Here is a 25,841-nt window from a genome sequence, read left to right as displayed (position 1 = left end):
TGTCCTGCCTTAAGTTCAAACAAAACACTGGGGTACATTGCTATAGAACAGCATTAAAAAACATTGAATGTATATAGGGAGTTGAAAACTCCTTTGGGCGATAATCTGAAATGGGTTCTATTGGATCATCTGCCTTATTTTACACAGTGCCTCATCTTCAATTCCAGTGATTGCAACGGAAAATTTGTTAGACCACACTTAGAGCTCAATGTGATCACATCTAGATTCCATGTTACAGAGAGAATGTAGAAGAACTGGCAGAATAACAAAAAGCATTTCCATGGATAATATACCAGAACTGAAAATCTAAAACTATCCAAAAAGCAACGAGAGTGAGAAATGACCTGACAGAGGTCTTTAAACTTAGGGAGTGCTCAATACTTGTCTGTACTATCAAAAGCCACAGTTTGTACATTATTTATGATATTATTTGTAATGTAGCTGCCAGGGTACAAGTGTTGCTTGCGTGGTTACACAAAGGGGAGTGTAACTGACAGGACTAAGTCATCACTCTCGATGGATACAATTGAAAGTATAAATGGAATAATTTGAAATATGTAAATTCAGAGGAAAGTGCTTTTAGAAACACTGTATTTGAAGCAAGGGAGAGACAAATAGAAAAAAACACTAACATTACAGTGTTGTATCCTCCCTAAAAAGGTGCTCACCATGGAAGTGATATTGATTACATCCACAGACATAGGGCAGGATTTTCCAAGCCCACCACTGACCACAAGACAGATCTTCCAGTCCCACTGCAATAATCTCTCCCTCAATGTTAACCAAACGAAGGAGATAGTCACTGACTTCAGGAAGCGTAGTGAAAGACACTCCCCTGTCTACATCAATGGGGATGAAATGGTCGAGAGCTTCAAGTTTTTAGGTGTCCAGTTCACCACCAACCTGTCTTGGCCCCTCCACACGGACACTATAGTTAAGAAAGCCCACCAATGCCTCTACTTTATCAGGAGATGAAAGAAATTTGCCACGTCTGCTACAACTCACACCAACTACTACAAATGCACCATACAAAGCATTCTTTCCGGTTGTAACACAGCTTGGTATGGGCTCCTGCTCTGCCCAAGACCGCAAGAAACTACAAAGGGTCGTGAATGAAGCCCAGTCCATCACTCAAACCAGCCTCCCATCCATTGACTCTGTCGACACTTCCTGCTGCCTTGGATAAGCAGCCAGCATAATTAAGGATCCCACGCACCATGGGAATTCCCTTTTCCACCTTTTTCCTTCAGACAAAAGTCTAAGGTCATGTATCAACCGACTCAAGAACACCTTCTTCCCTGCTGCCATCAGACTTTTGAATGGATCTACCTCGCATTAAGTTGATCTTTCTCTACAACCTAGCTATGACTGTAACACAACATTCTGCACCCTCTCCTTTCCTTCTCTATGTACGGTATACTTTGTATAGCACGCAAGAAAAAATACTTTTCACTGTATATTAACATAAATCAAACAAATCAAAAATCGACGGTACTTTTTGTGGCTTGCCTGTCCTACCACTGGCAGGGGGAGGTGGGAGGGTTGGGGGTGGGGTGTGGGGTTCACCTTTAGTGAGACTGGAAGATCCCACCTGGTGGTAAGGTCTGCAAAATCCTGCCCATAGATTCCTGGCCCTTGCAGTAACAGCAAGCGTAGCGCAAAACCATTATGGTCTTCCCTTCCGAAGTGGACCTCTGGCCTCACTTTGGCTTTGACATTACATCAGCAAAACCCAATGGTCAGCCAAGCGGACTTCCCCCACAGCTCGCACGTACTGAGAAGCTGGGTCTATTTACCTTCCTGCCACCAGAGGGTGGTAGCAGAACTCCCCCTCTCTCATCCCCCTCAATCTGGCGAGCACAGCCTCGCTGCAGCTCATCATATGTTGCGTGGAACTTTCCAGAGAATTTTAGCCAATAAAATGAGAAAACAGCTGTTCCGGTTATCAGCCAAAGCTCTGCGGAGGTGTTCCTTTCTTATTTAAAAAAAAAGAGGAACATCTGCAGAGCACAGTTTGATTATGATGAGCTTGTGTTGCCCAGGACACGTTGCAAGATATGCTAAAGCTTCCCTGATGGGTTACAAATATTAGCATTCCAGCAAGTTGTATTTCTCCACAGTGTCGTACGGTCTGGTCTGCAACACTTGGCAGACGATAGCTTTCATTAGCCAACATTTAAATTAAAAAGTGGATAATCATTCCATTAATAGGTTGGCAAAGAAGATACATACGTGCAACTCAAAAGCAGAAAGAAATATTACTAATCATTACCAGGAATTTTATATTCTACAACTTAAAAAAAAGTTTACAGTGTGGTATCCAAGGCAGAGAAACTACGGTGGGGAGTCCAGAACTAGGGGTCATAGTCTGAGGATAAGGGGTAAATACTTTAGAAGATTTTAAATTTATTTATTAGTAACATAGAAACACAGGAGATAGGAGGCCATTTGGCCCTTCAAGCCTGATCGTCCAACTCAGTAGCCTAATCCTGCTTTTTTTTCATTACCTTTGATCCCATTCACCCCAAGTGCTATACCCAGTCGCCTCTTGGATACATTCAATGTTTTGGCATCAACTACTTCCTGTGATAATGAATTCCACAGGCTCACCACTCTTTGGGTGAAGAAATGTCTCCTCACCTCCTTCCTAAATGGTCTACCCCGAATCCTCAGACTGTGACCCCTGGTTCTGGACTCCCCCACCATCGGGAACATCCTCTCTGCATCTACCCTGTCGAGTCCTGTTAGAATTTCGAAAGTCTTCATGAGATTTTCCCTCATTCATCTGAACTCCAGCGAAAACAATACTAACCTAGTCAATCTCTCTTCATACTCCTCATAGTGTCACAAGTAGGCTTACATGAACACCGCAATCAAGTTACTGTGAAAATCCCCTCGTCGCTACACTCCGGCACCCATTCGGGTACACTGAGGGAGAATTTAGCATGGCCAATGTACCTAACCAGCACGCCTTTCAGACTGTGGGAGGAAACCAGAATACGCGGAGGAAACCCACGCAGACACAGGGAGAACGTGCAGACTCCGCACAGTGACCCAAGCCGGGAATAGAACCTGGGTCCCTGGGGCTGTAAAGCAGCAGTGCTAACCACTGTGCCACCATGCCTGCCTAGAACTGAGGTGAGGAGAAATATCTTCACCCAGAGAATGGGTGGAATTCATCACCACAGAACGTAGTGGAGGCCAAAACTTTGTGTGTTTCGAAAAGAAATTAGGAATAGCTCTGGGGACTAAAGCGATCAAGTGATGTGGGGGAAAGGGGGGAAATCAGGGATTGAATTTGATGATCAGCTATGATCAAAATGAATGGGGGAGCAGGCACGAACGGACAAATGGCCTACTGCTGCTTCTAGATTCTATGAAGGTCTCTGGTTGAGGTTTTGGTCTGTTTTACTGAGTCTTGGTTGCTTTATTGAAAAGTTTCGCTCCTGGCTGTTTTGCGTGTGAGGTGTCAAGTCAGTTAGCTGTTCCCCAATGCAAAAGAGCTCACTGTTGCCCAACATTCCACCCAGCCATGAAAGACCAACGGACACCCTAACCCAGAGAGAGAGATTCTCAGTGGTCAAAGAGCGAACACAGAAATCTGCGGAGAACGAAAAGATGAGGGAAAACACATTTACCAAAGTCCACAATTTTGATGTTCTGTTCTGGTTTCTTCACAACAATAGACTTCTTCTTGGAGAGCCTTACTTGCTGAATTAGAGCCCTTTGTACGTCACGGGAAGTGTAGGTTGTTCCTGGGAAAATGATGAAGCAGAATATCGATAAGTGATAAAACACCGGAACAAGCCTATTGAATGTTTCCTCTTATCAACCCAAATGAGGGGCAGGCCCATATTGTACTTACGTGGATCAAAGTGGACTTCAATAGTAGCACGCACAGAATTGCTCGCTCCCAGGCCACGGACTCGGACACTCTTAAAATCTCTCTTGACGTTTGAGTTCCCCAAGAGTTCTTCCAGCTGGACAGAGTTGAGATGGAGCGACATATAGTTAGACAATCAGACGTTAAAAATAATCTAAGACTTGGTCGCAAATGATGCGATTAATCACTTTCCCTTCAGAAATAAACCTGATTGCACGTGGTTCTCAAACAGAATTTGGTGAAGTGTAATCTCTTTGCTAAGTGTTCTGTCCTCATTTCAACACATGCCCCTCGCCCCAGCCCACAGACTGACTGACTGCCCAATTTTAAGGTGGAATTCCAAAATGATGCCACCAATATGGACAGAAGGGATACGCCGAGGGCAAAGCAACTTCCAAAATTCTCAAAAGACAGAAAATGCTGAAAAATCTCAGCAGGTCTGATAGCATCTGTGGAGCGAGAACCAGGCTCGAAACATTGGCTTTATTCTCTCTCGACAGATGACAATAATCTCTCCTGCAAATGTCAACAAAACAAAGGAGATAGTCATTGATTTCAGGAAGCGTAGAGGAGAAAGTGCCTCATCTACATCAATGGGGATGAAGTAGGAATGGTCGAGAACTTCAGGTTCTTAGGTGTCCAGATCATCAACAACCTGTCCTGGTCCCCCCATGCCTACACTATTAGTTATAAAAGCCTACCAATGCCTCACTACTTTCTCAGAAGACTAAGGCAATTTGGCATGTCTGCTACAACTCTCACCAACATTTACAGATGACCATAGAAAATATTCTTTCTGGCTGTATCACAGTTTGGTATGGCTCCTGCTCTGCCCAAGACCAAAAGAAACTACAAAGGGTCATGAATGTAGCCCAATCCATCACGCAAACCAGCCTCCCATCCACTGATTCTGTCTACACTTCCCGTAGCCTCGGAAAACCAGCCAGCATAATTAAGGACCCCCATGCACCCTGGACATTCTCTCGTCCACCTTCTTCTGTCAGGAAAAAGATACAAAGGTTTGAGGTCACGTACCAACCGATTCAAGAACAGCTTCTCCCCTGCTACCTCTGAATGGACTTACATTGCATTAAGTTGATCTTTCTCTACACCCTGGCTATGACTGGAACGTTATATTCTGCGCTGTCTCCCTCTCTATGAACAGTATGCTTTGTCTGTATAGTGCGCAAGAAACAATAATGTTCATTCTATACTAACACATGTGACAATAATAAACCAAATCTGTCAGACATGTTGAGATTTTCCAGCATTTTGAGTTTTTGTTTCAGATTCCAGCAGTAATGGCTTTTATTTCATTATATGACAAAATTCTCAAACTCTTTGCTAAGATTAAGTGAAGGGCAAAAATGAACAAACGCCTCTGGTGGAGGGCTTCTAATGGGGACGCGGGAATGGGAAGGGGAGGAAACTCCATTGCTGCTGTGAACCTTATCTGATTTAAGTTTGTCTTATTGCTTAAACTGAAAAGCATTTGCAGTAAATGTTCCTCATCCATGAAGTGACAAATAAAGCTTACTTCATTGAGTAAGAAAGGGTAGCACAGTGGTTAGCACTGTTGCCTGACAGCGCCAGGGACCCGGGTTCAAATCCGGCCTTGGGTGACTATTTGTGTGGAGTTTGCACATTCTCCCCGTATAAATATGGGTTTCTTCTGGGTGCTCCGGTTTCCTCCCACAATCTAAAGGTATGTAGGTGGATTGGCCATGCTAAATTGCCCCTTGGTGTTCCACAAAGTGTCGATTAGTGGGGTAAATAATTTGGTTATGGGTATAGGGTAAGATGCTCTGTCAGACTGTCAGTGCAGACTCAACGGGCCGAATGGCCTTCTTCTGCACTCCAGGGATTCTATGGACATTGTATGGATAGAGCGGGTGTGGAGAGCATGTTTCCACTCGTAGAAAAACTAGAACCAGAGGGCACAATCTCAGGCTAAGCCGATCCTTTAAAACAGAGATGAAGAGGAATTTCTTCAGTCAGAAAGTGGTGAATCTGTGGAACTCTTTGCCACAGAAGGCTGTGGAGACCAGGTTATTGAGTGTCTTTAAGACAGCGATAGATAGGTTCTTTATTAATAAGGGGGTCAAGGGGTTATGGGGAGAAGGCAGGAGAATGGGGATGTGAAAAATATCAGCCAACTTGATGGGCCAAGTGGCCTATTTCTATTCCTATGTCTTATGGTGGTGAATGGCACCGGGGTGGAGGTGGAAAGAGAGAGAGAAAGAGAGAGAGAGAAGCAGTTCCCACAGGTTGCTGGCGAAAACAGAGACTAACCACAGCACACTGCGACAGTAATACTTGATCCCAATCTTCAGGGGGAATAAAGAAAGCTAGCTCTGGGCTAGTATGTTACAATGCATGGCAAATAAATTAGATCAATCTACACATTAGTCGACATGCTTCAGAAACTGGTGCACACCAAAACTAGAGCAAGCCTAACTTTCCATTTCTGGGAACGGACAATGTTTGGTTAACTAAGCATTAGCACTGCACCCACGGACATCCTTGGTCTAGTTAGCGAACAAGAGTGTAATCCACCAGCTGCCAACTATCACTTACAGCGCTTTGAATACTCCTGGCCGTTTCACCAAACAGTTCCGACTTCGGATCGTCCATTTCCGGTGTGTAAAAAAGCTCTTGACCATCGACCGCTTCCAAAATGAGAACTCCCTGGAATACCTTAGTAGCTGTCGAAAGCAAACTCACAGTGTGAAACCTGGCATTAATCAATGCCCCCCCAAACCCCCATCAGCAACAATAAACAAGGCTGTATCACTGGCTGATGTAACGGTGAATGGTGAGTGGTAGTGCCAGTGTCAGGGTTAGTAGGATGACATATTCTTTGAATTAGTAGCTCAGAGGAAGCTTGGAAGAGGTGCACATGTAAATCTGGACCATAACACAATGCCATAAATACCAGAGGTTACCACAAGGTTTGCTCCAAGGCTCCGAACTATTGAGGTTGGCAAGAAGTTAAGCAGACAAAGAGAAAGTGGTTAGCGAAGAGGCAGGTTTAAACCAGAAGGAAACGAATAAAGAAATTTAAATTTCTTGAGCAGTCACTTTTCAATAGAAATTAAAACACACTTTGCATTTGTGACATTCACATTCCGCAGTTTTGTACGGGAATGAATACATCGCTGATTGATTCAATTCCTTCCATTATACGAAATGTCATCATTGACTTAAGTTCTTGATTGGAGGTTTAGAGAGACAAAGAATTTCCAACACATTTGTCTGCAGTGAATTCAAAATCTATAATTTGCAAAATACGAAAAGCTATTTACTACAGCATCACTCTCCCGCTGCATGTATTTTCGGAATGTGTGTCGATTTCCGGCTAGCCTGCTCGGTTTGGGCAGATGTGGGCAATTGGAAAGAAAACAAAGTGTCAGCTCGCAATTAAAGAAATGTTGAGATGTTCTAATGAACCAAATGAAAAAAGAAACACTGGGGGCCTTTTTTTTTGCTGTTTCTGTTTTGTTATTATTGTGCCGTGTATTGTCACCAAATTACTGGTTCTGTTGTTTTGGTACCAAGTGGGTTATGATAATGTAGACAGATATTTAACCTCATTAACCATCGCCCCATTAAAAGAAAAGGAGGAAATTGTACCCCATGGATCCATCGGGTGCTTGTGCTAAATCACCACAACTTCTGCGAGTGGCATTTCTGTAACAGAATCAGTTTTTAAGACGCTAGGGTTTTGTGTACATGTGAAGCCTGTAATTTGTTGACACAGTGGTTAGCACTGCTGTCTCACAGCGCCAAGGACCCGATTTCGATTCCCAGCCTCGGGGTCACTGTCCATGCGGAGTTTGCAAGTTCTCTCTGTGTCTGTGTGGGTTTCCTCCGGGTGCTCTGGTTTCGTCCCAAAGATGTGCCGGTTAGATGTACTGGCCATGCTAAATTGCCCCTTAGTATCAGGGACACTAGCTAGGGTAAATGCATGGGGTTATGAGGTGGGGCCTGGGTGGGATTGTGGTCAGTGCAGACTCGATGGGCCGAATGGCTTCTTTCTGCACTATGGATTTCTATGATTGTCAATAAGCGTCGGTGTGGGAAAGGTACTGTGAGCATACATTGCCCCCAAACAACGCGGTTCACTCAACACATGGCGTTCTGACAAATACCACAGGGCAACCCTGCCCCCGGGAAATTGTTAGTGATCTCAGCCTGGCAAGTCTCTTGTGTTCGTCGAGGTACTTACGTAGACAGTTGCTTCCCTCACCATCCACAGATGACGTCTTTCCGTCAGGGCAACAGCCGAACTCAGTGTTATCGCACGACGACCTTTCAATCGGGACAGGTGTTGGAGCAGCTATTATGGACTCATTGGAACCTACGGATGACAAAAAGACCGAACTATAACTTGGGTCAACTGAACACTGAATTTCGAAAATAAGATGCTGTTCAAAGCATCTTTTAAATAGTTTATAAACTCATTAAGGTGGAGGTATCGGCATTGGACTGGAGTGGGAACAGTAAGTAGTCTCCAGTTTAAATGCCATCAGGTTTAATTCATGCTTAACATTCATAGAAGTGAGTCTCACCTGATGAAGGGGCAATGCTCCGAAAGCTCGAGATTCCTAAAAAAATGGATTGGATTTTAACCTAGTGTTGTGAGACTACTTACTAAGCTCATTAAGGAATATGGGAAGATCTGAATTCAACCTGAAATTCCCTCTCTAACACCACTGTGGGTCAAGAAGGCAGCTCACCACCACCTTCTCAAGGGCAACGAAGGATGGGCAATAAATGCTAGCCCAGCCAGCGATGCCCATGTCCCATGAGCGAATGAAAAAATAAGTTCCACAAAATAACTGGAGCTGGTTATTTTAACATTGGTACGTACTGCAAAAATGATTCCCTCAGTATATTAACATGATAAAATACAACAAACTGGAATCATTTCTACTTGTTCAAACCCTGATTATATTAATCCATTCTTGCACATGCATTGCATTGTGAAATCAATTTTAGCATATGAATATCTGACACAAATAATATGAAATTACCTTCTCCGCTAACACATTATAAAAGGTGGCTTGATCCCATTAAAGCAATGGGTGATAGACGCTCAAACAATGGGACGAACGGTTCCTCCTATGCTGTAGGATTTTATGATTAAGCATTTGGAAGGAGCCAATTCACAATGTTAGACTCTAATTCCTGGGTGTTTCAGAGATAAGAAGAATAACGGGTTTAAACGGACAAGAGGGGTGAACTTTTATCTTGTGTTTGTAAAAGACACATCGTAGAAAATATGTTGCCTTGACAACCGAAAACCTTCTACGATGTCGTGAGGTCACTGAGAGCCACACGCACCAATTCAGTCGGCTTGTCAGTGCAGTCACTTATTTAATATTCAGAACGTTGTTAAGTTATGTTTTATATAAATCCTCTTGGTGCAAATAAAGAATACGTGTGCAGTCGACACTCACCAGATAAACCCAATGTTAGGCATGAATTATTTAGTTGCATCTGTCCGCTTTGATAAATATTGTATCTAATGAATGCTACTCTGCACCTTTATTTACAGCGCCAGCTTTTAATATATATTCAACTTAACAGAGTTACTTGAAAAAAAAGTACTGAAATAAATCTTGCACTTCCAATTTTACGCTTTGAGCTGGCTTACAGTAAACAGGAGCGGCCAAATTCAATTGCAACAGGGCTGGCAATGTCACGCGCCTGATCCAAGTGGGTGCCGGGAGAACCTAATGGTCAGTTTTATATTTAACATGGACAATTGCTTTCCTACAAGCAACTGCTTGCTTGAAAGGCTCCAACTAGGGCGGAACGGTGGTACAGCGGTTAGCACAGCTGCCTCACAGCGTCAGGGACCCGGTTCAATTCCAGCCTTGGGTCACTCTGCAAAGTCTGCACTTTCCCCCAACCCCGGTGTCTGCGTGGGTTTCCTCTGGGCGCTCCGGTTTCTTCCCACGCTCCAGAGATGTGCAGGTTAGGTGAGATTAGGTTGATTGGCCATGCTAAATTGCCCCCTTGTGTCAGGGAAATAAGCAGGGTAGATATGGGAAAAGGGCCTGGGTGGGATTGTGCAGGCTCGATGTGCCCATTAGCTTTCTTCTGCAATGTAGGGATCTTAACTCAGCAAGTGGCCAATGACTCTGCTTCCTGAACTTTGGGGGCAGTGTGAGCATTTAAGACTGCGGGAACTGTGTAGGGGAGATAAGCCTGAAGGCTGTAGGAATAGTGTCTGAGCTTTCACTGTGCTGAACCATGAGACTAATATTATAGCTACGCTTGATAAAATATGGCTTCACGTTGTATATTGAAGGATAGTGTACAGTGATGACACCTGCTTCAGGAACCCAATCTCCGTCTTCTATTTTTTGGATCGGGCAGAATATTGATACACTCTCTCCTGGAATAAGGGGGTCGCAGAGGAACCTTTTTACCTGCAAATTGATTTTGGTTTCATCTCATTTGTTCTGCTGGTCCTCCCAGGGATCTTGATAACTGGTCGGGTGGGGAGTGTACATATTATGATGAATGAGGTGTCACAAATGGTATGAGGCAGGCTGGATGGAGTCCTTACCTCTCCCTCATTGTCTGTTCCTCTGCGTTTCGACAGTTCTACTACTATTGCTGTAGGCTTCAACCGCAATGAGCCTTTACACATGAAGTGACAGTGTCACACCCGACAGACCTTGAGTTCAAAGATTTGCAAATCTTGGATAACAGATGGGATTCTAAATTAGATCAACCATACTTAATTTCATTTCACCGAGTGAGTTACTCATTGACTAGTCCTCCTTAACTGCTGATCAGCTTCAACAGTGGTATATCACAGAACCCCAACAGTGCAGAAAGAGGCCATTCAGCCCATTGAGCTGGCAGCAAGCGCACCCAGGCCTATCCCTGTAACCCCACATATCTAATCCCCTGACATGAAGGGGCAATTTAGCATGGCCAATGCACCCCAGCCCCATATTTTTGAAGTGTGGGAGAATCATAGAATCCCCACTGTGCAGAAGGAGGCCATTCCACCCATCGAGCCCACTAGCTCTATCCCTGTAATCCCATGTATCCAATCTCCCTGACATAAAGGGGCAATTTAACATGGCCAATCCACCCAACCCCATAGTTTCCCAAGTGTGGGAGAATCATAGAATCCCCACAGCATGGAAGGAGGCCATTCGGCCCACTGAGCCTACACTGACAACAATCCCACCCAGGCCCTCTTCCTGTAACTCCACCTATTTACCCTGCTAATCCTCCTGACACTAAGAGACAAATTGGCGTGGCCAATCCACCCAAGGCCCATATTTTCGGAGGGTGAGAGGAAACCCATGCAGACACGGGGAGAATGTGCAGTCTCCGCACAGACAGTGATCCGATGGCACAATCGAACCTGGGTCCCTGGTGTTGTGAGGCTGCAGTGCTAACCCACCGTGCCACTTCAACACTTAGGCGCCACTAAAAAGCAAGACTCTCTGCCAGCTTTAAAGGTTACACCAATGCATTGATTCCAATGATCCTCAGGCACCATAGCTCTAATTCAGCACTCTGTGTGGCATCTCGACACAAGAAACAAACGCTCTCATGCATCAGCGGGAACCATTTCACCAAGCACAATCAATTCACATTACCCATAGGCTCTACTCCACTAGCTTCTAGATCACCACTCGCTTCAAGATCTGTATCCCCGCTGAAATCTCCGCTGCCTGACTGATCAGGGGATTCGGACGGAATGGCTGGCGTTGTCGGCCGGGCGGTAGTGGGAGGGTAGGCAGTGACATAAGGGCGCCTGGTCGTCATGAATGACTTGGCTAGGCCGTGCGTTCGTGTGGTATGTGCGGGTCTAGCGGTGGATCCGGGACCGTTCATGGTTTCAAGGACCGCAGTCTTCTCGTTTTCAAACTGTTTAATCGGAATGACTTCTCCCCCTGTCAGAGAAGGGACTGTCGGCGTGATTTTCGTCCCTTTGGTTGTCTGAGGAGAGAGGGTGGTAGGAGAAGAGGTCGGTCTTGAAAGAGTTCCTGCGTGGAAAAGGGAGATATTTTCTATAGAGTTACAGAAATAAATGGAAGTATATTTAGGAAAACATCAGAGCAAATCTAAGTAACAAATCAGCAGGCTTTAAGAAGTGGATCCTGGAAACTCCTTTAACCGAAAAAGAAATGGTGAAGTACATCTTAAACCATGTACACAACTTCATAATGTTAACAGGCAGGTAAGTCAGTCTAACTTGTGGAAGCTTTTTTGCTCTCAGTCTTTAACTCTTTAAGACAGAGCGTTCAATGCAATTTGCACACAAGGCAAGATGACTCCGGTTAACTACAGCAGAGCAGATGGTCCCAAGTCATTTTGGGTTCATGCTCGACAGATAAAGTCATGAATGCTTGAAAAGGCCCCCAGAACAGTGAACAGATAGGTGTGAGACTCAACAAAGCATTCATTATTTTACTTGCTCTTGCTCTGAATGAGAATTGCTTTTGCACGGATGTGACTTATCCCAACGAGCAGGTTACGGACACTGCTCAGGCAATGCGAGAGTTGAGGTTTCACAATGGACACCTGACCTGCCAAATATAACATGATGAAGGGGGCCAGATGTTTAAATATTGCACACGTTTTTTCAGGGAAAACAAGAGCGGGGGGAAGTAGCTGCATATTATAGTTAGCACAAACATCTGTTACACTCCTCAAAAGCTGCAGCAAGAAATGTTTTCTTCCATATCGATGGCCTTCATGGCCACGTAACCCAAGGTAGGCATTCCCACCCATGTCAACACATAACAAGTCAGGGTCTTCCAAGAGATAGACCTTGATAAAGCCCAGGGCTGCAGGAAATGAGCGAGGGCTATCGCAATCTGTAAGTAATGCAACCAGTACATCCACATGTGCACTGGGACCAGGCTTGCGAATGTGAATCCTATACCCCTGATGACGATAACAAAGCATGTACAGTTCTGCTGTCATGGTCGGGGCATGTTTTTCCACAGCCGGACACATTTTGGCCTCAGAATTTGCTTCCATTCTTAATTCCATTGTTAACAGCTGCAAAAATGATTCATTTCTACTGAAATTCTCCAAGGGTAGGAGAGAGGAAATGACAGCATATTAATTCACAGACACTGAAGGGAAAACAGCTCGTGGAATTCACAGTGCATTTTTACAGTCTCATGCACTATTTACCGAGCACTTCAACAATTGTGGCTCTCTGAGCAACTGGGGCAAATAATTGTGGATCCAACAATATCCGGAGGAGAAAAATTGTGTAATAATCAGCGGAAAATGGAGTTTAAAAAATACAAGAGAAGCTAAATAAAAAGGTAGTTTGCATTCATTGATATGTTAGCTCATTAGCATCGAGCAATCATTCCCAGAAGTTCCATGTTATGTACAGCTAGACTTATTAAGCGGCTGCTTCCCCACTACCTAATTCAGTAGATGATCTGCCCATCAAGATATTGTGTCACACAGACTAAAGCAGATCCAAGATTCGACCCTTTGATCTTTGCTGAGTTTTGGGGCTTCAGCTGGAAAAAGGTTGGGCTGCCCCGAATTACCTCGTCTAAAGTTTTAAAAATTATTTATTCGGGTCACAAGTAGGCTTACATTAACACTGCAATGAAGTTACTGTGAAAATCCCCCAGTCGCCACACTCCAATGCCTGTCTGGGTACACGGAGGGAGAATTTAGCGTGGCCAATTCACCTAACCAGCACTGAGAGGAGAAACCGGAACACTGGAGGAAACCCATGCAGACACGGGGAGAACATGCAAATTCTGCACAAGCTGGGAATCGAACCCAGGCCCCTGGCGCTGTGAGGCAGCAGTGCTCACCACTGTGCCACCATGCCGCTCAAATTCTGGTGCCCCCAACTGCCTCTTGAGATGATCTAACGGAAGTGGATTCTGGTGCCAACGAAACAGGGCCCATGCTATCAGGGAGTGAGGGAGAAAGTTATAAAATAAACTTAAAATAAAACACAAGAGCCATCTACAACAGGACCTGAACTCGATAAGATTATGACCTGTGTTGTGGGCGGGGGTGTTGCTGGATAGCCGGAGGATTCAGCCCATTTTTATTTGCTGGGAACAATAGTCAGATATTGACTCGATTTGTTGACATGTTTCATGTCACTGATGTATAGAGATTGTCAAAGGGATGGTTTGCTCAATTGTAATATTGGAGGTATATCAGTAATTGATAGTCTGGTCGCTGCAAAATCCTACGCCCATGAGTAAATTCACCTCTGCTTGCATTCCTTGCAGGGGTCACATTCAAAGACACCGCTTTGTTGGTGAAAGGATGTCAACACTGTGGCATTGATTTCCTAACTGGCACCTCCTTGTAGAGTTGCTCCCCTATCGGATACGCGGTACTCTAGAATTTATCCGTGTATTGTGTGAATAGGTCTCTCTGGAGACTGTTTCCACATGTGCCGCTGCCACAGAGCTTTCAATAGCTCAGCTGGTAGAGCGGAGGACTGCAGCTGTTCCGTGGCCATCCTTAATATGGCATTACGGTGGCACAGTGGTTGGCACTGCTGCCTCACAGCGCTAAGGTCCCGAGTTTGATTCCCGGCTTGGGTCACTGCCTGTGTGGGATTTGCACATTCTCCTCGTGTCTGCCTGGCTTTCCTCCGGGTGGTCCGGTCTCCCCCCACATTCTGAAAGACATGTTGGTTAGCTGCATTGACCTGAACAGGTGCCGGAGCGGGATTGTTCATGCCAGCGGGATTCTCCAGTCCAGATGGCTGCACACCCCCTGCCTGCGAGTTTCCAGGCAGCATGGGGTGACACCAATGGGGAGTCCCACTGATAGCGGCAGGAGAGCCCCTCTGTCAGTGAAACGGCATTTTCCACCACCATGAAACACTGGCTAGGAGGCCGGAGAATCGCCAGCAAAGCATCATCCAGACTTAAAGCGTTAGGTGGGGTTTTCCAGCTGTGTATTGTCAAGACTGGAAACTCTCGCCCATGGTCAACAGACCTTCAGCTAGTCGGCTGAATTTTTTGTCCTGCCTGCTACGATTCCCATGGTGGGTGGGTTGGAAATTACAGGACTTTAGCTCTGTTCCCTCTCCACAAATGCTGTCAGGCTTGCTAAGGTAGGGGGGCATGCCTGCCTAGAACTGAGGTGAGGAGAAATTTCTTCACCCAGAGAATGGGTGGAATTCATCACCACAGAACGTGGTGGAGGCCAAAACTTTGTGTGTTTCGAAAAGAAATTAGGTATAGTGAGTCACTGTTTGCTCTTAGTGTGCAGTGAAGAATGTTTTTTTAAATCGTGATCTCTGCAGTTGTAAGCAAACCTTTTTGTTTTTTTCCATTGTTGCTAGAAGCCCTTTTATTGCTCCTTCAATGGCTTAAATGGGGTTTTGTTTATTTTTACTGAGGGTCTTAGGTACTTTCTGGGAGTTGCTTTATGACCCTGCATTGTTAGGGGGAAGACTGGTTAGCAACTCATGTGTTTTTGGACAGCTTTTGTTTCTTCATACTGATTTTAATGTTTCACTTTTAATTTGGTTGCTGGCAGCAGTTTGAGTTTAGAAGGCAGACTGAAAGCAATGTTTCTCTCTTGCCCTGATATTGGAAATTCTGCTTGTTAGCTGAAAGCAAGGTTTCTTGCCTTCCTGGAGTAGAAGATCTGCTATTGGTATTTGGAGTCTCTCTCTCTCTCCCTGGTATTCTGGGAAGCTGTTCTGACTTCAAACTATTACGGATGCATCCAGACAGCTGCTGGAAATTACAAGGCTGAGAAGTCAGGGTTTCAATTTTTCAACCAAAGGACTCAGTTCCAGTATCGCGTGAGCAGTAATCTTTACTGTGTTAAACCTATGGCAAAGGTTTTGTTGATGGGATTTGCTTCATTGGAACTGTGTTTAGCTGTTAAGGTTTATGTAATATCATGATTTTTTTTGCCTATAATTAGTAAAAGGTATTGCTAATTTCCTTTCCATACATGTTAATTGCATTGTTAAATAAACTTCACTTGATAAAAGCTCCCTCGTGGGTCATTTGAATCACATGAAGTGAAATATCTAATGCTCACCCTGGTCAAATTCAAAGTGCAAAATGTATCATCCAGGCAGGTTTCATAAAACACTTGGGTGTTTCTCACCTGAATCATAAAGACTTGTCTGCCAGATTACCATGCAGTCTTTCAAAGATTGAATTGGCAGGTGGAAGAAAGCTCCTGAAAACCAAACCTGAGGGAGCCGGTGGTGCACAAAACTTTTAAAATTCATGGCAAATCAACGCTAGAGAAAATCATTACCCAGGTACCATCACTTTTCCAATGGGTTTCTTTTGGAAAGCTTTCGCCATGTATTCATAATTCACATAAACAGGGCTATATGGCCAGGCAAACAATTCATAGAATAACTGCAGTAGTGAAGGAGGCCATTCGGCCCATCGAATCTGTACCGACCACAATCCAACCTAGGTCCTGTTCCCCTAACCCTCGTTTACCCTGCTAATCCCCCTGACACTAAGGGTCAATTTTAGCACGGCCAATCCACCTAAACTGCACATCTTTGGACTGCGGGAGGAAACCGGAGCACCCGGAGGAAACCCATGCAGACACGGGGAGAAACTCCACACAGACAGTGACCTGAGGTTGGAATCGAACCTGGGTCCCTGGGGCTGCAAGGCAGCAGTGCTAACCACTGTGCCACCATGCCTGCCTAGAACTGAGGTGAGGAGAAATATCTTCACCCAGAGAATGGGTGGAATTCATCACCACAGAACGTAGTGGAGGCCAAAACTTTGTGTGTTTCAAAAAGAAATTAGGTATAGCTCTGGGGACTAAAGCGATCAAGTGATGTGGGGGAAAGGGGGGAAATCAGGGATTGAATTTGATGATCAGCTATGATCAAAATGAATGGGGGAGCAGGCACGAACGGACAAATGGCCTACTCCTGCTTCTAGATTCTATGAAGGTCTCTGGTTGAGGTTTTGGTCTGTTTTACTGAGTCTTGGTTGCTTTATTGAAAAGTTTCGCTCCTGGCTGTTTTGCGTGTGAGGTGTCAAGTCAGTTAGCTGTTCCCCAGTGCAAAAGAGCTCACTGTTGCCCAACATTCCAGCCCAGCCATGAAAGACCAACGGACACCCTAACCCAGAGAGAGAGATTCTCAGTGGTCAAAGAACAAACACAGAAATGTGTGGAGAAAGAAAAGGCGAGGGAAAACACATTTACCAAAGTCCACAATTTTGATGTTCTGTTCTGGTTTCTTCACAACAATAGACTTCTTCTTGGAGAGCCTTACTTGCTCAATTAGAGCCCTTTGTACGTCACGGGAAGTGTAGGTCGTTCCTGGGAAAATGATGAAGCAGAATATTGATAAGTGATAAAACACCGGAACAAGCCTATTAAATGTTTCCTCTTATCAACCCAAATGAGGGGCAGGCCCATATTGTACTTACGTGGATCAAAGTGGACTTCAATAGTAGCACGCACAGAATTGCTCGCTCCCAGGCCAAGGACTCGGACACTCTTAAAATCTCTCTTGACGTTTGAGTTCCACAAGAGTTCTTCCAGCTGGACAGAGTTGAGATGGAGCGACATATAGTTAGACAATCAGACGTTAAAAATAATCTAAGACTTGGTCGCAAATGATGCGATTAATCGCTTTCCCTTCAGAAATAAACCTGATTGCACGTGGTTCTCAACCAGAATTTGGTGAAGTGTTTGCTAAGTGTTTGGTGAAGTTTTGCTAAGTGTTCTGTCCTCATTTCAACACATGCCCCTTGCCCCAGCCCACAGACTGACTGACTGCCCAATTTTAAGGTGGGATTCCAAAATGATGCCACCAATATGGACAGAAGGGATACGCCGAGGGCAAAGCAACTTCCAAAATTCACAAAAAACAGAAAATGCTGAAAAATCTCAGCAGGTCTGACAGCATCTGTGGAGCGAGAATCAGGCTCGAAACATTGGCTTTATTCTCTCTCCACAGATGACAATGATCTCTCCTGCAATGTTAACAAAATGAAGGAGATAGTCATTGATTTCAGGAAGCGTAGAGGAGAACGTGCCTCGTCTACATCAATGGGGATGAAGTTGGAATGGTCAAGAACTTCAGGTTCTTAGGTGTCCAGAACATCGACAACCTGCCCTGGTCCCCCCATGCCTACACTATTAGTTATAAAAGCCTACCAATGCCTCACTACTTTCTCAGAAGACTAAGGCAATTTGGCATGTCTGCTACAACTCTCACCAACGTTTACAGATGACCATAGAAAGTATTCTTTCTGGCTGTATCACAGTTTGGTATGGCTCCTGCTCTGCCCAAGACCAAAAGAAACTACAAAGGGTCATGAATGTAGCCCAATCCATCACGCAAACCAGCCTCCCATCCATTGATTCTGTCTACACTTCCTGCAGCTTGGAAAACCAGCCAGCATAATTAAGGACCCCCATGCACCCTGGACATTCTCTCGTCCACCTTCTTCTGTCAGGAAAAAGATACAAAAGTCTGAGGTCATGTACCAACCAACTCAAGAACAGCTTCTTCCCTGCTGCTGTCAGACTTCTGAATGGACTGACCTTGCACTAAGTTGATCTTTCACGACACCCTGGCTATGACTGGAACATTATATTCTGCGCTGTCTCCCTCTCTATGAACAGTATGCTTTGTCTGTATAGTGCGCAAGAAACAATAATGTTCATTCTATGTTCACACATATGACAATAATAAACCAAATCTGTAAGACATGTTGAGATTTTCCAGCATTTTGAGTTTTCGTTTCAGATTCCAGCAGTAATGGCTTTTATTGCATTATATGACAAAATTCTCAAACTCTTTGCTAAGATTAAGTGAAGAGCAAAAATGAACAAACGCCTGTGGTGGAGGGCTTCTAATGGGGACGCGGGAATGGGAAGGGGAGGAAACTCCATTGCTGCTGTGAACCTTGTCTGATTTAAGTTTGTCTTATTGCTTAAACTGAAAAGCATTTGCAGTAAATGTTCCTCATCCATGAAGTGACAAATAAAGCTTACTTCATTGAGTAAGAAAGGGTAGCACAGTGGTTAGCACTGTTACCTCACAGTGCCAGGGACCTGGGTTCAAATCCGGCCTTGGGTGACTATTTGTGTGGAGTTTGCACATTCTTCCTGTATAAATATGGGTTTCTTCTGGGTGCTCCGGTTTCCTCCCACAATCTAAAGGTATGTAGGTGGATTGGCCATGCTAAATTGCCCCTTGGTGTTCCACAAAGTGTCGATTAGTGGGGTAAATAATTTGGTTATGGGTATAGGGTAAGATGCTCTGTCAGACTGTCAGTGCAGACTCAACGGGCCGAATGGCCTTCTTCTGCACTCCAGGGATTCTATGGACATTGTATGGATAGAGCGGGTGTGGAGAGCATGTTTCCACTAGTAGAAAAACTAGAACCAGAGGGCACAATCTCAGGCTAAGCCGATCCTTTAAAACAGAGATGAAGAGGAATTTCTTCAGTCAGAAAGTGGTGAATCTGTGGAACTCTTTGCCACAGAAGGCTGTGGAGACCAGGTTATTGAGTGTCTTTAAGACAGCGATAGATAGGTTCTTTATTAATAAAGGGGGTCAGGGGTTATGGGGAGAAGGCAGGAGAATGGGGATGTGAAAAATATCAGCCAACTTGATGGGCCAAGTGGCCTATTTCTATTCCTATGTCTTATGGTGGTGAATGGCACCGGGGTGGAGGTGGAAGGAGAGAGAGAAAGACAGAGAGAGAGAAGCAGTTCCCACAGGTTGCTGGCGAAAACAGAGACTAACCACAGCACACTGCGACAGTAATACTTGATCCCATTCTTCAGGGGGAATAAAGAAAGCTAGCTCTGGGCTAGTATGTTACAATGCTTGGCAAATAAATCAGAAATTAGATCAATCTACACGTTAGTCGACATGCTTCAGAAACTGGTGCACACCAAAACCAGAGCAAGCCTAACTTTTCATTTCTGGAAACGGACAATGTTTGGTTAACTAAGCATTAGCACAGCACCCACGGACATCCTTGGCCTAGTTAGCGAACAAGAGCGTAATCCACCAGCTGCCAACTATCACTTACAGCGCTTCGAATACTCCTGGCCGTTTTACCAAACAGTTCCGACTTCGGATCGTCCATTTCCGGTGTGTAAAAAAGCTCTTGACCATCGACCGCTTCCAAAATGAGAACTCCCTGGAATACCTTAGTAGCTGTCGAAAGCAAACTCACAGTGTGAAACCTGGCATTAATCAATGCCCCCCCAAACCCCCATCAGCAACAATAAACAAGGCTGTATCACTGGCTGATGTAACGGTGAATGGTGAGTGCTGGTGCCAGTGTCAGGGTTAGTAGGATGACATATTCTTTGAGGTGCACATGTAAATTTGGACCATAACACAATGCCACAAATACCAAAGGTTACCACAAGGTTTGCTCCAAGGCTCCAAACTATTGAGGTTGGCAAGAAGTTAAGCAGACAAAGAGAAAGTGGTTAGCGAAGAGGCAGGTCTAAACCAGAAGGAAACGAATAAAGAAATTTAAATTTTTTGAGCAGTCACTTTTCAATAGAAATTAAAACACACTTTGCATTTGTGACATTCACATTCTTTGCTGAGTTTTGGGGTTTCAGCTGGAAAAAGGTTGGGGTGCCCCAAATTACCTTAAGTTTAAAGTTTTAAAAATTATTTATTCGGGTCACAAGTAGGCTTACATTAACACTGCAATGAAGTTACCGTGAAAATCCCCCCGTTGCCACACTCCAATGCCTGTCTGGGTACACGGAGGGAGAATTTAGCGTGGCCGATTCACCTAACCAGCACTGAGAGGAGAAACCGGAACACTGGAGGAAACCCATGCAGACACGGGGAGAACATGCAAATTCTGCACAAGCTGGGAATCAAACCCAGGTCCCTGGCGCTGTGAGGCAGCAGTGCTCACCACTGTGCCACCATGCCGCTCAAATTCTGGTGCCCCCAACTGCCTCTTGAGATGATCTAATGGAAGTGGATTCTGGTGCCAACGAAACAGGGCCCATGCTTTCAGGGAGTGAGGGAGAAAGTTATAAATTAAACTTAAAATAAAACACAAGAGCTATCTACAACAGGACCTGAACTCGATAAGATTATGACCTGTGTTGTGGGCGGGGGTGTTGCTGGATAGCCGGAGGATTCAGCCCATTTTTATTTGCTGGGAACAATAGTCAGATATTGACTCGATTTGTTGACATGTTTCATGTCACTGATGTATAGAGATTGTCAAAGGGATAGTTTGCTCAATTGTAATATTGGAGGTATATCAGTAATTGATAGTCTGGTCGCTGCAAAATCCTACGCCCACGACTAAATTCACCTCTGCTTGCATTCCTTGCAGGGGTCACATTCAAAGACACCGCTTTGTTGGTGAAAGGATATCAACACTGTGGCATTGATTTCCTAACTGGCACCTCCTTGTAGAGTTGCTCCCCTATCGGATACGCGGTACTCTAGAATTTATCCGTGTATTGTGTGAATAGGTCTCTCTGGAGACTGTTTCCACATGTGCCGCTGCCACAGAGCTTTCAATAGCTCAGCTGGTAGAGCGGAGGACTGCAGCTGTTCCGTGGCCATCCTTAATATGGCATTACGGTGGCACAGTGGTTGGCACTGCTGCCTCACAGCGCTGAGGTCCCGAGTTTGATTCCCGGCTTGGGTCACTGTCTGTGTGGGGTTTGCACATTCTCCTTGTGTCTGCCTGGCTTTCCTCCGGGTGGTCCGGTCTCCCCCCACATTCTGAAAGACATGTTGGTTAGCTGCATTGACCTGAACAGGTGCCGGGGTGTGGCGACTCGGGGAAACTTCACAGTAACTTCATTGCAGTGTTAATGTCAGCCTTATCTGTGACTAATAAATAGAACTTTACTTTTACTGAAGCCCAAGACTGCCCGTGCACCTCATTAAATATGGGCTGCCATCCACTGACATGCATTCCAGCTACTCACTGTCAGCACAGGCTACAAATAGCACACTCACGTGGTGGAAAGTATTCCTCTATCTTGCGGTTCACATGAACTTCTGTTGGGTATCTGAAGTTGGACTGGCTCTCTTTTGATACAACACTCAAGAATGAATTCATGTTGGTGATTGGGGGGTGGACAGAGGAATCTTCTGTAGACAAGTGTGCTCTTTGCAGACAGGTTTCTACTTTGATTTCCATATATCAGAGTCCCAGCTGCTGATATTTACCAGGCCAGCTGGATTATGCAGTGTTAGCACCCTAGATTTCGTTAGACGGGTAACTGCGTGTTTAGTTCAACATGCAAACAACCCCATTGCAAATGATTTTACGCTGATGCTCCAGTACTGTGCTGTACTGTTCTATGTTCTATCAGGTTAACAGGGCAGGAGAGCTGCCATTCTACAAACTTCGAAGAAAGCAGTACATTAACACCTAAGTAGTTCATTTTTTTTTTGACAACAGGAAAAGCATTTGCGAAGGCAGTTTTTAACACTGGCAACCGTTCAGTTTGGGTTCCAGGAATTGTAAACACAGTGGGAGTAAGATTTTTATCTCCAATGTTTGGGTGTAAATCTGGCAAAAAGGAATGGTGTAGGATCTGCCCCATGTTTACTCCAGCGAAATAGATGCAAAATACTGCAGAGTCTGAAACAGTATTGCTGGAAACTCTCAGCAGGTCTGACAGCATCTGTGGAGAGAGAAGAGAGTTACTGGCTGGAATTCTCCAGTTGTTCACGCCAGCGGGATTCTCCAGTCCAGTTGGCTGCGCACCCCCCGCCCGCGAGTTTCTGGGCGGCGTGGGGTGACATCAATGGGGAGTCCCACTGATAGCGGCAGGAGAACCCCTTCGCCAGTGAAACGGCATTTTCCACCACCGTGAAACACCAGCTGGGAGGCCAGAGAATCGCCAGCAAAACATCAACCAGACTTAAAGCGTTAGGTGGGGTTTTCCAGCTGTGCATTCTCAAGACTGGAAACTCTCACTCATGGTCAACAGACCTTCAACTAGTCGGCTGAATTTTCTGTCCTGCCTGCTACGATTCCCACGGTGGGTGGGATGGGAGATTTCAGGACTTTAGCTCCCTCTCCACAAATGCTGTCAGGCTTGCTAAGGTAGGGGGGGAGGGGGTTGCTCAGTGAGTCACTGTTTGCTCTTAGTGTGCAGTGAAGAATTTTTTTTAAATCATGATCTCTGCAGTTGTAAGCAAACCTTTTTGTTTTTTTTTCATTGTTGCTAGAAGCCCTTTTATTGCTACTTCAATGGCTTAAATGAGGTTTTGTTTATTTTTACTGAGGGCCTTAGGTACTTTCTGGGAGTTGCTTTATGACCCTGCATTGTTAGGGGGAAGACTGGTTAGCAAGTCATGTGTTTTTGGACAGCTTTTGTTTCTTCATAGTGATTTTAATGTTTCACTTTTAATTTAGTTGCTGGCAGTTTGAGTTTAGAAGGCAGATTGAAAGCAGTGTTTCTCTCTCGCCCTGAGATTGGAAATTCTGCTTGTTAGCTGAAAGCAAGGTTTCTTGCCTTCCTGGAGTGGAAGATCTGCTATTTGTGTTTGGAGTCTCTCTCTCTCTCCCTGGTATTCTGGGAAGCTGTTCCAACTTCAAACTATTACGGATGCATCCAGACAGCTGCTAGAAATTACAAGGCTGAGAAGTCAGGGTTTCAATTTTTCAACCAAAGGACTCAGTTCCAGTATCGTGTGAGCAGTAATCTTTACTGTGTTAAACCTGTGGCAAAGGTTTTGTTGATGGGATTTGCTTCATTGGAACTGTGTTTAGCTGTTAAGGTTTATATAGTATCATGAATTTTTTTGCCTGTAATTAGTAAAAGGTATTGCTAATTTTCTTTCCATACATGTTAACTGCATTACTAAATAAACTTTGCTTGATAAAAGCTCCCTCGTGGGTCATTTGAATCACATGAAGTGAAATATCTTATGCTCACCCTGGTCAAATTCAAAGTGCAAAATGCATGATCCAGGCAGGTTTCATAAAACACTTGGGTGTTTCTCACCTGAATCATAAAGACTTGTCTGCCAGATTACCATGCAGTCTTTCAAAGATTGAATTGGCAGGTGGAAGAAAGCTCCTGGAAACCAAACCCGAGGGAGCCGCTGGTGCACAAAACTTTTAAAATTCATGGCAAATCAACGCTAGAAAAAATCATTACCCAGGTATCATCACTTTTCCAATGGGTTTCTTTTGGAAAGCTTTCGCCATGTATTCACAATTCACGTAAACAGGGCTATATGACCAGGCAAACAATTCATAGAATAACTGCAGTATCGAAGGAGGCCATTCGGCCCATCGAATCTGTACCGACCACAATCCAACCTAGGTCCTGTTCCCCTAACCCTCGTTTACCCTGCTAATCCCCCTGACACTAAGGGTCAATTTTAGCACGGCCAATCCATCTAACCTGCACACCTTTGGGCTGTGGGAGGAAACCGGAGCACCCGGAGGAAACCCATGCAGACACGGGGAGAAACTCCACACAGACAGTGACCTGAGGTTGGAATCGAACTTGGGTCCCTGGGGCTGTGAGGCAATAGCGCTAACCACTGTGCCACCATGCTGCCCAGCGAGCTTTTTTAAAAATAAGAAAAATGGACACAAACTGTCTTTTTAACTTTGCAAGCTTCTTCTGTATCCATCTGGGAAGCAAATACAACAGAAGAGGTTTCAGATATATCTAAGGTAACCTTGCATGGCTTTCCTCCTGAACATCTCCTCCCCACTTGTCTCTTCCTGATTAAAACATGGTAATGTGTTTGATCAAACTTCCTTACCTTGACAAGGCCCCTGGTGTGCAATTGTGATCGCTCTGCCTTGGCGGCACGCAATAGATTTGAGCTGGCACTCGTTGGCATAAGTGTTGCCATCAGAGCCGCAGACCTGATATTGTACAAAGGAGGCAAATGGGCAAGAGTCATTCGCACGTCGCTGTTCGAACTTGCATACTCAACAACATAGCAACGAAAGGATTAGACCATTCAATCCCTCCATTATGGTACATAGTGGAGGATGAGTCCCCCGACCCAAAGTTTCCACAATCCTTGTCCTGTACCCCTTGCTACCCCAGCCTAGCAGGAATCTCAGCATCTGAGTCTTGACATTCCCATTCGACCCAAAGGCTTCCGGCATATCAAGTTCCGGGTTTTCCGAGGTATCAAGTTCTGGATTTTCACCCTCCATTTTGAGAGAGAAGACACTTCCTGAATCCTTCTTGAAAAAGGCAAAGCTGTTCGTCTGAGATGATGACCACTTCTTCTGGGTTTCTTCTGGATATTAAGGTGTGTGGGGAAAAGTTTAGAGGAAGATGGGCGAGGCAAGTTTTTTTTTACACAGAGGGTGGCGAGTGTCTAGAACGCGCTGCCCAGGGGGGTGGGAGCAGGTTCGATAGCAACATTTAAGGTGCAACTAGACAGATACATGAATAGGATGGGAATGGAAGGATGTGGTCTCCGTAAGTGCATACGGTTTTAGTTTAAGCAGGCATCATGATCGGTGCAGATTTGGAGGGCAAAAGGGCCTGTTCCTGTGCTGTACTTTTCTCTGTTGTTTGTTCTCCGCCAGAATAGACTGCTCCTCTGTATATATCCTGGCAAACCACTTTGTCATTTTAAAATACTTTAATTAGCTTATCCCTCACCCTATTCAATTCAAGGGTACATCAGTCAGATTACTGCCATTTGTTCTCATTGCTTAATCCTTTAAGCGCTGGTATCACTCTGCGGATCGGTGCTGTATCCATTCCAAGGCCTGAATATCCTGACTGGGGTTTGATGGCCAGGGCTGAATGCAGTGTTCCAGATGGGATCTCACCAAGGCTCTGGAAAACTGAGGGATTAATTCTTCCGCTTTGAACTGCAACCTCCTTGAGATAAAGGACAGTATTTACTCGTCTTCTTAATTACTTTTACCATGCACCAGCTTTTTAGTTGCACGTAGGCATTTCTTCACACTCTGTCACAGGGGAGGTGGTGTTTCAGTGATAC

General features: G+C 44.9%; 1 protein-coding gene across 3 annotated transcripts in view; it reads right to left on the bottom strand.

Moving 5' to 3' along the window:
- Positions 1-25,841, bottom strand: part of agrn (agrin) — a 546,905-nt gene that overhangs the window by 65,225 nt on the left and 455,839 nt on the right. For all 3 annotated transcript variants that reach the window (XM_080215414.1, XM_080215417.1, XM_080215418.1), the window contains 9 exons: positions 24,633-24,738; positions 19,930-20,057; positions 17,305-17,419; positions 17,078-17,194; positions 11,518-11,907; positions 8,112-8,243; positions 6,461-6,588; positions 3,866-3,980; positions 3,639-3,755 (listed from right to left, as the gene is read on the bottom strand). In XM_080215414.1, coding sequence (XP_080071540.1) covers positions 3,639-3,755; positions 3,866-3,980; positions 6,461-6,588; positions 8,112-8,243; positions 11,518-11,907; positions 17,078-17,194; positions 17,305-17,419; positions 19,930-20,057; positions 24,633-24,738 — 1,348 coding nt within the window. The remainder of the gene's footprint in view (positions 1-3,638; positions 3,756-3,865; positions 3,981-6,460; positions 6,589-8,111; positions 8,244-11,517; positions 11,908-17,077; positions 17,195-17,304; positions 17,420-19,929; positions 20,058-24,632; positions 24,739-25,841) is intronic.

The sequence above is a fragment of the Carcharhinus amblyrhynchos genome, chromosome 30 (assembly GCF_965287045.1).
Source record: "Carcharhinus amblyrhynchos chromosome 30, sCarAmb.v2.hapA, whole genome shotgun sequence".
Taxonomy (NCBI): Eukaryota; Metazoa; Chordata; class Chondrichthyes; order Carcharhiniformes; family Carcharhinidae; genus Carcharhinus; species Carcharhinus amblyrhynchos.
The sequence above is the reverse complement of the archived record's forward strand: the minus strand, read 5'-3'. Positions and strand labels throughout refer to the sequence as shown.